This window comes from Euwallacea similis, chromosome 2 (assembly GCF_039881205.1).
Source record: "Euwallacea similis isolate ESF13 chromosome 2, ESF131.1, whole genome shotgun sequence".
Taxonomy (NCBI): domain Eukaryota; kingdom Metazoa; phylum Arthropoda; class Insecta; order Coleoptera; family Curculionidae; genus Euwallacea; species Euwallacea similis.
Window position 1 is genome coordinate 4,805,754 of NC_089610.1, and position 13,884 is coordinate 4,819,637.

Consider the following 13,884-nt stretch of genomic DNA (forward strand, 5'->3'; position numbering starts at 1 on the left):
GAACACGTTCTAGCGTTTAGAACCTTATCGAGTGAATTATTTTGTTAAAATATACTAGGCAGAGCTTTTACTGGAATCAGGCCCTTTTATCACTTGACATTTCTTGGTGCTATGCCACTGGCAATTAAGTTACCCAAATTCGAATTTCTTTTAATTACATAGGTTTAGAAACTGTTGATTTCCTACAGTTTTTCGTATCTATATTTATGAAAATAATAAAAAACGGCTCCTTTTTTTACTTTAAAATCTTGCTGGTATTGTGAATGGGCCCAAATTATAAAAATAGTTTTTAGAACACCCCCCAAGTATTTGATGCCCTCAAATGGAAGAAAACCATAGCAATGTTAGAAAACTCTATTTTATTTTTCAAGAAAAAATACACTGCAGCATAAAATAAAGTTTTAAAATAATGAAGTAGGTATCGTATACGAAAGTACACAGTGAATCAAATGTACGCAGTAAGTAGTGTTAAAGCCTACTACAAAAGAACAGATTGAATGGACAGAAATTTAAGTGGAAGAATAAAATTAATAAATATAATAAATATCAAGGTAAAGTAAATAGATACTTAGTAAAAGCCAACTCATGAGTGAATTTCAGGTGGGTGCCTATAGAGAGTGGTACCCCAGACATCATAGCCCATGAAGAACTTTTACTGTTGGTCGATATTTTGGTTCGGTAGAAAAACCGCATAGCTTGTATAATTTATACGTGCAGGATATTCTTTAATGGTATATCAAAAATTTAGGAGGTGAACCTCTGGGTGATTTTAAGCAAAAGAATTAATATGAATATGAATTCATTTTCGCTTTCTGTCTGAAATATAAGATGACGAAAAAAATGTATTCATTTTTTCACAGAAATATGGAACATTCAGAAAACTTTTTTTTTTAACCATTGGCGTACCATATTTTTAGTTTAAAATTTAGATTAAAAACATTGTTTTTAGAAAAAAAGGGAAAACGGATGCATGTTCATATCAACTTTTTTTCTTAAAATCATCGACAGATTTACCTCCTGAATTTTTGACATACCATTATGAGACACCCTGTATAGTATTTGTACATCACCAACTGTTTTTCATTTCACAATATAAACGTTTGTAATATCTTTCATTAAATAGAGGCAAAATCATTTATAGTTATAACAATTCAAAGGATCTAATAGTCAATAGATTTAAAATTCTATATTAATGAAAAAACACCTTTCTATATTGCGCGAGAAGCGAGCATTATAAAATTTTCCAGAGCCTAAAGGGATGCTATCTACAATTTGTATACATTGACATTTATTTAAAAACAGCTTCCGTAGTTATCCATAGTTTTTATAGCTACTTATTTAATTTATTGATAAACTATATGTATAATTATTAATATATTTATAGCAATAAGTTAACGCTCACTATCATACACTGTTAAAAAGATGACTATTAGTAGCAGTAAATAAGAAGGTTCCACAAATTAAGAGATGGTTTCCATAATAAAACCGAAGACATGTAATAGTATATTTACACAGTAAAAAAATCTATAACTAAAACTAATGATTACCATTACAGACTATTAATAAATGAGTTGATCATATACTATTTTAAAGAGAGTTACTCATGTCAACTAAATTAATAGGGATACGCACATATTACTTAGTATGGATTCGGTAGATCAACACAAACAATTATGTTTTACTATTGTTTTAGAAGTGATTTTTTGCATTGAGTAATTCCCCTAGAAATACCATGGATTCCAAATTAATCAGGTAGTGCTACGATCTATTCGAAAATTATAGTACATAAAATTACAATCAAACAATTGAATGAAGTGACTCCTTACCCATTGAGGAAATATACAGATCTTAACGATATGAAAGTTTTCTAAATACGTTTGTTACATAATGAAATTCCTTTATGTATAGAGGTCGTTCATCTGAAAATAGGCCACAGCACATTATTTCTAGGTTTTAGGAGGAACCAAAAAGTGTCAAAAAACCACAATATTTTAGACTTAGAATAGCGCTCATTGATGTTCTCAGATATTTTAATGAAAGGTAGTTATATTAGGTGTTTTAAAAATAACTATGAAAACTAATTGGCTCTTTTTGGCAGTTCCTGAAACAAAAAAATTTCTTGGATTAAGGGGAAGTGAAATATTACGTTAGAACACTTTGTACCTAATACAAAGTTAACGCTTGCGAGAAAATGCTCTGTTGACGATAGTCTCTGGTAGTCACTTCATTATCTAAATATGGCAAAAAGTATCACAATTATAATAATTAAAACCATTGCTATTTGAGATGAAACCTTTTACTTACCAGAATGTTTCTGTTGAGAATTGATGTTAGAAAATAGATTATTAATACCTCAAACGAATCATCGACATCAGTGGCAATAAATCTACTTTCTAACCTCCAGTCGTACTGGGCAAATCACATAGCCACCAATTTATAAATAATATATTAACATTTTTTCAATATAATTTAGAAGATACTTTACATTGTTTAAATAAATCGATTTAATCACAGACAATTCTCAAAATAATTTATAAATTACATTATTATAAAAAATATCTACACACATTCATGCTTCCACACTGATTCCTAACAAGAAGTGCATTTTGTTCAATAGTTTTGATGATTTTTCATTGAAAATAATAAAACGATAATTTTAAGAAAAATATAAAGTACGCCGAAGACTTAAATGCAGCTTTCAAAGTGCAATTCCACTAAAGAGGGATCAGAAGAACCTCAGAGGAAGACGTAGAGGATTAACATTAACCGAGTCGTTTGACTATTCTATAGGCTGATATGTCTCTTTTTATTGCCAAGACATCATTATCAGTTTTCTTGTCTTGCGAAGTAATCAAAAATCGAATCTTTGCATCTCTTGTGCGTTTGGTGTATGAAAAAATGAAAAATCGTATGGATGGCTTTGTATCAGTTTAAAGACTTCGTGCATTCAAATCGAAGTTCTTGATTTAAATGCCGATGTCCTGTGTAATCGGATTAAACTGGACCTTAAAAACTCATTATTCTGCAACAATTAAATTGGAGTGAGTGTCAATCAGTCAAGCCTAAGTCAACGCAGAATGCTCCTGCCATAGCCCCATAGGTAATGTTAATGGCAAATCGCCTAAGCTGGCTTCATAAGTAATGGCTGTACCTGTTAGGTAATTTCGTCTATGGCTCATTTAAAAACTGTGACAGATAACCAGAAGTAGCTACGTATTTGCAGCTTTTCGTGCACACGTGGCATATGCTGTGAAAGCCAGTTAAAACGTTCGTAACGCAAGCTTCAGAGGGGAAAAATGAAATTGCACATTGCTGTACAATCATCTTCACTTTCTCCCATTTATATATTTCTCTGCGACTGTAGCTGTTATTTTCATATTACTTATATAAGTAGGAGTGTGTTCAATCGAAGAATCGAAGAATTAAACGAGATAATATAAGTAGAATTTACGTTGAGTTTTCACTCGATTATCTGTGGGAATAAGTGAATAGTCATCATTCATGGTTAGGTTGGGAAGAGAATTAATTAATTGTAGTTATGAAAAACTTCACGTTCAAATTTATCATTACTTGATATAGAAGCCATCCATAGTTACGTCTTGAGTCTTCTTTAAAATCAAACCCTCCCCCGCACGGATAGCTAATTAACACTCCCTAGTCATTACAGCCATACTCGATACTACAGTTCTCTTACAGCTCTTATTCAGCAATCCTTAGCCCCCCACAATTCTGTACATGTAACTATTAAATTAACAAACATGTATCAAGTCTTAGAGTCTCAATATCTTAACAATAGAGCAAGCACCATTATTAGAATTGTTGATAACGTGATTGTAGGAGCAATACAACTGCTGCCAGAAGTGCGTACAGATGGAGGTTGATTGACTCCAACACCGACAGTATCACCGTTAACGTGCGTTTTCGGGACCGTTTCTGAAAAATATTTCATGTTAGTTATAAGTGGTAATTGTTGGGAGAGGATTTACCTTCAGGTTCTATGGGTCCATTGCCGGATCCAGATCCCCGAGTTGTATCGTCTTCATCATCGCCGATGTCAGGGCCGTTTCCAGAACCAGAACCATCGACGCCATCCCTTTGCATGTCATATTCTGTGTAGTTTGGACCCAGGGAACTTACAGCCATCTAAAATGTATTTGTTGCACTAAGTTCTCTGTGACTGGATTGGAATGTGAACATGTTTTTGGTATGTTAATATACTTACGTGATGGACGTGCCTCAGCTTATCTACTAAATTGGCGATCGTTGGATCGACTTGTTGCAAACTGGACTGTTGCTTCACTTCAGGGTTGTATTTCTGCATGTCTTTTGCAGGACCGACAATGGTCTTGGTATATCTGAAAAGATTTTTTTTAATTCTAAGATTAGATTCTTGAGTCTGGGGAGTAGAACATCAAAAACTTTTGATTCATATTTCAGGAAATTATTTTTTATCACTTCATATTCAATTTTAGCAATTTTTATTCAAGGGAAAAGTTGTTAATTATTATGCTCTTTTCATAAAGTTTTGGGTTCTGCCTGTTATTAACACAGAACAAATCTGCATTGCATGGCAAGCTAAGATTTTTAATAAGTTGGAGCAACATATAGGTACTCACTCTCCTATCCTCTCGCCATTCCAACACTTCTTATCACGTTGATCGGCAAAGGTTTCTTCACCGCAAAGAGTATCCGCTAGATCTGCATAGAAACCTTTAGTTTTCGACATGGTAGATAAGAACGAACTGAAATGGGCCTCAGGGAAATGTGGATAAGACTTTGTAGGTGACACTCGGTTCTTCATGATTGATGCAATGGTAGTAGCTTCTACTGTCGGTTGACCCCCTTCTTCCAAGAATACTGGCATTTTGCAATTTATTTTCACCTGAAAAAAATGAGCAAAAGTTAGGAATGTCCAAATTCCGAAATAAAAAATTGAAAAATACGTTTTTTAGAACAAAATCCTAAGCAAACGAAGGGCAACTATAAGAGTACACACGGCCTGATGTGGCTGCAGACATATTTTGGTTGAAAAGTTTAATTTCCTTAGTGGTACCCGCTCTCACTTACTTATAATCTTAACATCAATAGTGGAAGGCATTTCTAAACTAACCCGCATCTCATTTCTGCTAAAAAAGGGTCTTTGTCTTAATTGTGAAAGCTCAAGGTACCAGCATAAAATCTTGAGTGTGGTACCAAGTGGTACTAAGCTGTAATGCGTTAAGATCATGAAATTTGACCCCTTGTATTTGGGTTTAGTTAAGGATTTGGCCATGAAATTGCTTGGACGAAAAGTAAATCGACGTGTATCAGCGATTCTATTAAAGTTCTAAAATAAATCACAACTCTGTATATGAACACAGGTGCACAAATAATTCTTCAGTTGTGCGTGTCTACATGGTGGGGCTCCATTTATAAATCCAACCTAAGAGTTAAGTTGTTGGTTGTAAGAACATTATTTGACGAAGGGGTAGTCTCAGAGAGTGTTGGTAACGTGATAAACTAAAATTCTTTTGAATCGTGCTACAAATAAAACACTACTACCACTTGTGATTCTATTAGGCTGATGTTATCCATTTTTCCAAATAAATTGTCTATCTATGGCGTATAGCAAATAGATATTCTCTTATAACATCGAACGGTCTGGTCTCCCCGTCTCGAAAAATTATGGCTACACGTTTTCGCAATAAAAGTTCAATTTGAAATTTTCTTATTTTACGCTTTTAACAGCTTCTCGGGCCAATTTTAAGACCGGTGCCAAACTTTATTTTCCTTGCCGCTGTCGCGGAGTTTGTCGTCGAAACTTCCTGGAGAAGCGACAGAATCGCTTCTTCGTCTGCTTGCATAAAAAATTAATTTTTAACTGTTTCATACTTGTGTTCGGTTTTTTTGACATTCGGTAATTGAGAATACGCAAAGTGGAAGAACACTCTAAAAATTATAATAAAAGATCTGTAAACCACGCGAGTTGTAAATGCCGTTTACAAAATGAAAAATTTCTTACGAGTTCAGGAAAATATGCGAAAAAAGGTCTATAAGAGGAACGTTGCATCTCAAACACCCTCCTGAATCTTCCCATGTACACCTACAAGTGGCGAGCCTCGGTAACGGGACCTCCTGTAGCCGGAACTGGGCTATCCTTGATCCGACAGCAGAGATGTGACGGCAAATGCGTGGGAGACTGAGGCCCGCTTGTCGGCATTTTGTAAAGAATGCCTTGGAAACAACAAAAAAAGAAACAACTGCAATGATAGGAATTGCACAAAATTAAGCAACGATCATGCAGAAATATCAAAGAAATGAATTTATAAAACACTTAAAAAATAGGAAAGCAGTTCCACGAGTGTAGAAAGATACAAGTTAACACCACGCAATAGTGAAACGCCTCATTTTCATGGACTTTCTAAGCGTGTATTGTCATGTTGGATTGTTTCGGCATTTTTGCGGAAGGTGGCCCTGGAGCGCTATGACGGTTAAAACAATTGAATGTTTGCGCGTCGTATCGAAGATCTCTGGCCCACGTTAAAAATGTGTGAAAAATACCGTTACATGATCACCAAGAGTGGTTTCTTCAACTAACATGGACTAACCTTGTACTCCTGATGTCTACAGGGATTTCTTCTGCACCGCTTTCAACGAAATGCTTCAAAGGTAAGTTATTTATCACTTTTTTATGCATCTCTGTTTGCTTCGCTTTTCCGTCGCTTTTCGTTTTAATATTCGACTCAATAGTGTTGAGTGCTCTACTCACACCACTGCTAAATATCTTAAATCCATTCGTAGCAAACATAAATCCTCACATTAAAAATTCGAGTCCTCTCTTAGAAAAATTGAGGTTCTGTGTAAAGTCTCTATGCATTGGATTGTGGACTTTTCGCGTAAGGTGGCTCTGGAGAGCCATAGCCGTTAAAACAATTGAATATTCGTTTGCGCGTCGTATCGCAGATCTCTGCGCCTCGCTAAAAATTAAGATCGAGTGGCACAGTGGCTCGAATCCAGGCCAGTGGCGCAGCTCCCAAATTAACTTTTATGATGATGTTATAAAACGCCCTAAATATTTTGCGTAAAGAAAATAATATTCAAATCTTTTCGGTCGGGAAAGGTAAAGTTACAGTCACAAAGGACGCTGTTACCTATTCAAACATGTAACTTAAGATGTTGATCCCTATTTAGGGTTGTCCGAACTCTGTTTGCTAAGATGCCCGGGGCATTTGTATGGTGGACAGCATGATCCATATTCCACTCACATGCCGATTTCCAGCAAATTCGCAACAGACGCTATTTTAGGAGCAATCAGTAAACTTAAATAATTGAGAAAAAAAGATGACAAAGTAAGCGTCAAAGTGAGACAGCCAAACGCGTAATTTTTACTGACCATAACTTCGATAATTCTTTGTCGATGTTGGCAGAAAGAGGATGTGGAAGAAAAACACGATTCACCCCCGGCTAAAAATTCAACTTGGAGACAGTGCATTAAGATCACATATTATTACATCGGTTTCTGCATTTTCAAATAAAATCCAAATGAAATCTGTTTCACGAATGAGCCAAAAACTGTCCCTGATTGCCTCTTTTTACGATTCGTTATTCAATTACTCTTCTGAGTCATGTTTTAAATGTCGACAGATGGAAATTATAGTAAGTAATATTAATATCCGTCTACAGGGCCTATAAATTCACTTTTAATACCCCTACAAAATGATAGGGTTTTACTTAAATTGATTCCAACAACTGGCGATATATTTTCCAGCAATAATAGCCCTTGACTCGTAATAAAACCACTGACGATTAGGAAGGCTATTATTTTCAATGGATCAAAGGTAAAACTTTATTAGAGGTTCTAGGACATTGGAATTTATAGGGCCAGGAATTTATCTCGACAGTTTGTGGAATAGATTCCTATAGAAATTAAGGTTCAATCTGTTTCGATTATCATTCGCGGAATTAGGATATCAATTCTTCGGCCGAAAGCCTGGAATTTGGTCCGGTCATTTCAAAACCGGATTTCACTGATAAATTCGAATAATTCCAGGTTTATTTTAGATTATTTTAGATTAGGCTAGGTATCTTGGATGAGCGCGGTATCGATAATGACCTGCTGAGTTGAATACGATCTGCTTACTTTTAATTATTTTGAAACGCGATAGCTCACATGTAGGGATCATGCACTAATCGACATTACATTGCCTTCTTCTCTAAACACTGAAGTGATTTCCTTCCTAAGGCGAGAAAAAGAACATAAAACCATATCACGAACTTCGTATGTGTGGCGCCAAGACTTTGCCTGGAGCTTTCCTTAAGACGTGGTAACTCCAAGATATCATTTATCATCTAGTGCAATTAACTTTCCTGATGGGATACGTCAGAAGAATTTCACTATTGCTAAATATGTTTATTCGCCTGAGATGCCTGACGATGTATCCTATCATAATACGGCATCATTAATTTAGTAAATACCGTTTCATAATGTATAAATAGGCAGTAGCTCAAGGAAATACTCGTTAAGTCTTTTGTGTACTCTAATGAAAACGATATGCGCGGTCAGAATACATAAAATCACAACTCAGTAACAAATGGCTTCTGCTCGTTCCAATTAACCTGGAACAAAATGGTCGGACAGGAGTAATTAGCTCTCCCGTGACTAAAATATCTATAACACCTAACTTAACACACTCCAAGTGTCATATTTCTTTCTCTATTGTGAAAGTTAAAATTGCATGCACCAGGGAGGGCAATTCATTTCAGGTCCGCTACGGCGGTGTTTGCGTTTTAAATGGGGACTCGTTTTGTTTGCGGGAACGCGGAATATTATATGAATGGCCTTTTAAGTTTTTGGATTTAATGTTGGGATTTAGAAGGATATGGTTAGGTAAAACATAAAAAATGCTACAGACGAAATGTAATTTAACTCGGCGCAACAGCAAGAAAATAAATGACAAGAGACATATCGCATTCATCCACCACATAAAAGGACAGAGCATTAAGAACCGCCTTAAAAAACCTAAGTTCTAAAAAATACATTTATGTATTTCCTCCAAGTTTGTGTCTTTTTGCGCCCTTCGTATGCTGAAAATTGAGCCCACTTTGAAGTGACATGTAAAGGTTTTTTAGATGCGAAGGGCCTAAAAAGGTCCAAGTTTGAAGAAATTGAATGCATTTTTTGCAAATATTTTAACTTAATAGATTTATTAACGTAAACTTTCTAGTTTCATAACATCTTCCAAGCGGCACGTTAAAAAACCGAACTGTGCATGTACCTACATATATCGTTATTTTGTTATAAACAATGCAATTGGCATTAACTTCATACGTTGTGTAGTTCGTACAAATTTGAAGTGAATTTAAACCAATCCATTGAACAGGATACAGACTTCAAAGACCTTGAGAAAAACGGCCGATATGAGAATTGAAAAATACAAATAAATTATCGCGGTATTGCTGCATTTCCCATCAAAGACTTCTACCTTTCATATTAGTCAATTAAGGTTCTGATCCTGTCTGGTTAATCATATAGCTACACGCACGCCGAGAGAGGTGCAGGTGAGAAAAGCAGAGCTTATCGGATTCCGTCTGCATTTTGCGGAAGGCGAACTTAATTGAAGTAAATAAATTCACTTAATCATCTTCACGTACACATATTATGCAATAACTTCCTCTGGGAATGACTCTCAATTAATATTTTACATCAGCCATCAGGATGAGTTAGAGATTCCTCGAGTTAAAATGGATGGGAATGTCACAGGCGGGTACATACTATATCCATATATAAACTTATAGTCTGAAATTATTCTGTTGAGGACGGACAGAGTATTTAGAAGTTTTGCTTCCTGATGTAACATGCATCCGTAGAGGATCGGCGCAACAGTCAATTTTTGGATTAATTTTTACCTGAATGGTTTGTTTATTCCTTGAGAAAACTATTTCTGGCACGCCAAATTCGGCGACGGCCTCTTTGATATCGAAAAAAGTAAAAAAAGGCATTTCGGGCCACATGCTTTTTAAATGAAGTTGAAATTTGTTTGCCTGTTCTTATTTCGGCCCGGGCCCCAGAGAAACCTTTTGCCTTTCAAATTGTTCAAGGTTTATTTAAATTTGCGCAGTTTATGGCATTCCTCCACTGGGATATGCCTTCGCGCGGACTTGATCTTCAGCCCGCAAATAAATTCCCATACACAAAAATGTAAAATTATACCAAATCACCATGATCCATCCTAGCGGAGTAATATGATTCACACTATACAATTTCAGTCAATTTGTCATTACCTCGATATCTCAAACTGGATTGGCCTGATGGACTTGGCTCATTTATCATGCCAATCGATAAAGTTCATACACCTATTCCATTATTCAAATTTATTGGTATATACAAACGAGGTGTCAGGGTAATCAACTTAATTGCTAGATAGATAAATTGTCTAAACAAATTGAGATCGATATAACACCTCCAGCCTCAAGGCATGCATTTCAGATACCGCCGTTCATTGAAGAAACAGGCCGATTCTCCTGGGATGAAAAACTGGTAAGAGCAGTGCTTACCGCCTCCTTTTTTTATTGTAAGGTATCTCTTTGACTTGCTTGATCGAATGACTCACAATAAATTATATATATAATAAATAAAATATAAATTAAAAAATGATAATATGTGACAACATGTCGGATAAGTTTTTTCTTATTGTTATGACTATGACGCCAATCCAAATGAAGAACTTTTCACTATAGTTGTATACTCTCAATACTGTCATTCAAGTTGAGGCTCAAGTCAACTTGCTATCATTAATTCATTCTGTGTATATTGAGAAATATCAGTAACATAATTTAAACATACAACTAATAAATTGATGTAAGCATCAGCTCAAGCTTGAATATTAATTTCGTTAATGCTACCTTCTGCGATAAATTTTGTACCTCCGTCCCAGGAAAATCCCATAAATTGGCCCTATAAAAAATTACCTTTTAATAAAATTGTTATGCTCTAGCACTTTAATCCCATAATCTGCATATTTATTATACCGCCGATATGCGCTTACCACACCTTCTCGGCCACCGATCAGGAAATAGACGGACTACGTCTGATGAGAGTGCAAATAGAGAACCCGATGCACTTAAAATGTCTTCTTCGTGAGTTAAGTAGTCCGGGAAGTAGACGCTGATGGAAAATTACTTCCTCTACCTGTACTAGCATGTCTGGCAGTTTTTATGACTCGTTATTAGTGGGGGGTTTCTCAGCAATTCCCAGGGCAGGACTATGACCTGTGGTTTTTCGAGATTTTAACTAAGCAATGCCAAAGGAGAGAATCATTAACGTGATTATTTTAATGTATGATATCTCTACCTCTATATTATGTCGAGATGAAAATTAATGCCTCTGCAGTAGGGAATATACAGGGCGATCGGTTCTGGAGTTGAACCATGAGAATCTCGGTATAATGGGGCAAAGTTGCGAAATTTCCAATTCAAGGATATGGCGTTCAAAATATGAAAAATTCTAATAACTTTCAAAAGTATTTAAAATAAATAATATTTTGGGAAAATATTATTATTTTTCCGTCAGCTTAGTTGGCAAGATAATTTATAGTGATCGACACTTCATCATGGTAACTTTTCTTTTTCTATAACGTGGCGATGTCTAATTTCAAATCCATCGTTTCGATCTTTGACAATCATCACCATTTTTTTTCTTATAGAAACATATCTACAGGGTGTCCCATATTCAACTCTCAACATCGAAATTTCGGAAACTGTAAAAGATACAGAGTCGGCTAAATAGAGGCAAAATTGTATTTTTATGTGAGGAGTACTTTGTTTTTTTAATTAAAAAAAAACTATTATTCCCGCAAATATCCGGAAAAAAACGAAATGTGCTATTTCCATTTTTATTTCTGCCTTAAATTACAGAGAAAGATAAAAATGAAGAATATTTTCTTAAGGCACTATTTCCCGCGCTATAACATGAAAATAGTTTTTCAGAGATACGACGTTTCGGTTTTTTCAATACCATCATTAAGTTTTTTTTTTAAATAGAGACCTGACCATTTTTTTTACGAATTCGGTTAGTCATTGATAAATGAAAAACAACTATATGTCATACTTGCTTATTTGCGATCAAAAATCATATAGATCAAAAATATTCATTAACAGGAGAAACAATGCCTCAACATTTTTATATTCTACATTAGTGCATCTTATTTACTCCACTTTCATCGTAGAAATTGAAAACTCCTACGTCAAAATGAATAGCTTAATAAATATCAGATATTGATCACATGAGGTATAGCGATTGGTGTCACAGACGCGGTCTACTTGCCTATTTTATTTATGTTATTATTGCTAAACCGAATATTTTCAAATAAGTGGATGGGTAACCGTGGTGCAGTTTATTAGCCTGCCCACAGTATAGACCTGAATCAACAACCAAAATGTTTAAAATGCATTTTCAAAATCCTGTCATGTTAAGAGTCGAATATGAAACACCTTGTACAGCGATATCCTCTCAGCGGTTTCGTATCTTTTATGGTTACGGAAATCCGCCTGGTTGAGCTCCAAAAACGGTCACCCTGTAAAAATGTATTACTTTAAAAGCCTGACGCAATATAAAAGATGAACAATAAAAAACCTTTTTGATGAAAACATCAGCTTGCCGTATAAATACTGACATCACATCAGGATTAATAGGGGTTCTGATGTATTTTACGCATAAAAGGTGTGGAATAAATTCTCACGTTCGAAGCGAAGCAAACATATCAAACAGCTCAAAAGGCCATTTTTCCTCAGTGATTTTTCAGTGATTTGTGAAACGCCTTTCCCTAGTTTTATATAAACACATTATTCATCCCTTGAATAATGTTCGCATCGTATGGTGGTAGTTTTTCACTCGATAGCGTTCGGATCCGTTTCTTGACATTTTTCGATAAAATCATCAGGATTTTGTGGATGGTCACTCCTACTTGAAGGATTTATATGCACACAAGTTCTTTTTTCACTTTTTGATCAAATGCTTTTAGCTCTTGGTACAATACGTCTTCAAGCTCTTCTCCCACCGCATTTGGGATACATAGATGTTTGATTTGGCTTTAATGCTTCTCACCGAAAGCTCTCTCCTGCGCTTTTATCCTATTATAAGCTTAGTCTAACTAGTAAACTTCCAAGAGAAAACGATAGTGGTATAAAACCGACGGCTATTAGCGGCTCTGTTAAAGTGTTACCTCCTGCCGTACACAAACAAGTCGTATGAATGAACGCTTTTTGGGATAACAGGTAGATTTCACGTCAGAGGAACACCGCAAGTCATCCGGTATTATAATCCGATTCTTCTAGATTTGATAAATTGATCGGGGATTATGATTGGGGCCTACAAATTGATTATCGTTGCATTCCTGCCCGGCGTGGGATGGAATCCTGTTCAAGTGTTATTCACGACTCTGTTTATACAGATACATTTTTACGAACATCTCTTATGGGAAAGCAGTGCAATGACGTAGATGGGTCTCGTGTGAATGTGCCAATTGTTTGAACAAGGTGGCCAAATTTGCATGTTTTTGACGGAAGAATCATTACAATTTTCGAAAATAAAAATAAGCACTCGTTAGGTAAATAACTATTACCGCATGCAAAACTAGGTTGGTGTCAGTGTGAAAAATTAGGCGATTTTCACTGACAAGGTATTGGATACCTAAGTAGAGAGGAAATCATGAAATATGGAACGAATCATCAGAATGGATTGAACGATTGATGTACAGTTGTGGAATTAACCTCGCTTAGAAGACAGACAGACACATTATGTTCGTTATGCTAATGGATTAACTGAGGTGAGAGTGCAAACGGAAATAACATAGAGAAAAAAGTAATTTAGAAAAGAGCGGGAGAAATGGCAATGTAATTGAAAGTACT

The 13,884-nt window shown here is 35.5% G+C and overlaps 1 protein-coding gene across 2 annotated transcripts in view; it reads right to left on the reverse strand.

The window, feature by feature from the left end:
* Positions 1 to 342: 342 nt before the first annotated feature.
* Positions 343 to 13,884, reverse strand: part of dally (division abnormally delayed protein) — a 108,066-nt gene continuing 94,524 nt past the window's right edge. For both annotated transcript variants that reach the window (XM_066401006.1, XM_066400997.1), the window contains 4 exons: positions 4,617 to 4,882; positions 4,223 to 4,355; positions 3,987 to 4,143; positions 343 to 3,933 (listed from right to left, as the gene is read on the reverse strand). In XM_066401006.1, coding sequence (XP_066257103.1) covers positions 3,779 to 3,933; positions 3,987 to 4,143; positions 4,223 to 4,355; positions 4,617 to 4,882 — 711 coding nt within the window. In that variant the 3' untranslated portion in view covers positions 343 to 3,778. The remainder of the gene's footprint in view (positions 3,934 to 3,986; positions 4,144 to 4,222; positions 4,356 to 4,616; positions 4,883 to 13,884) is intronic.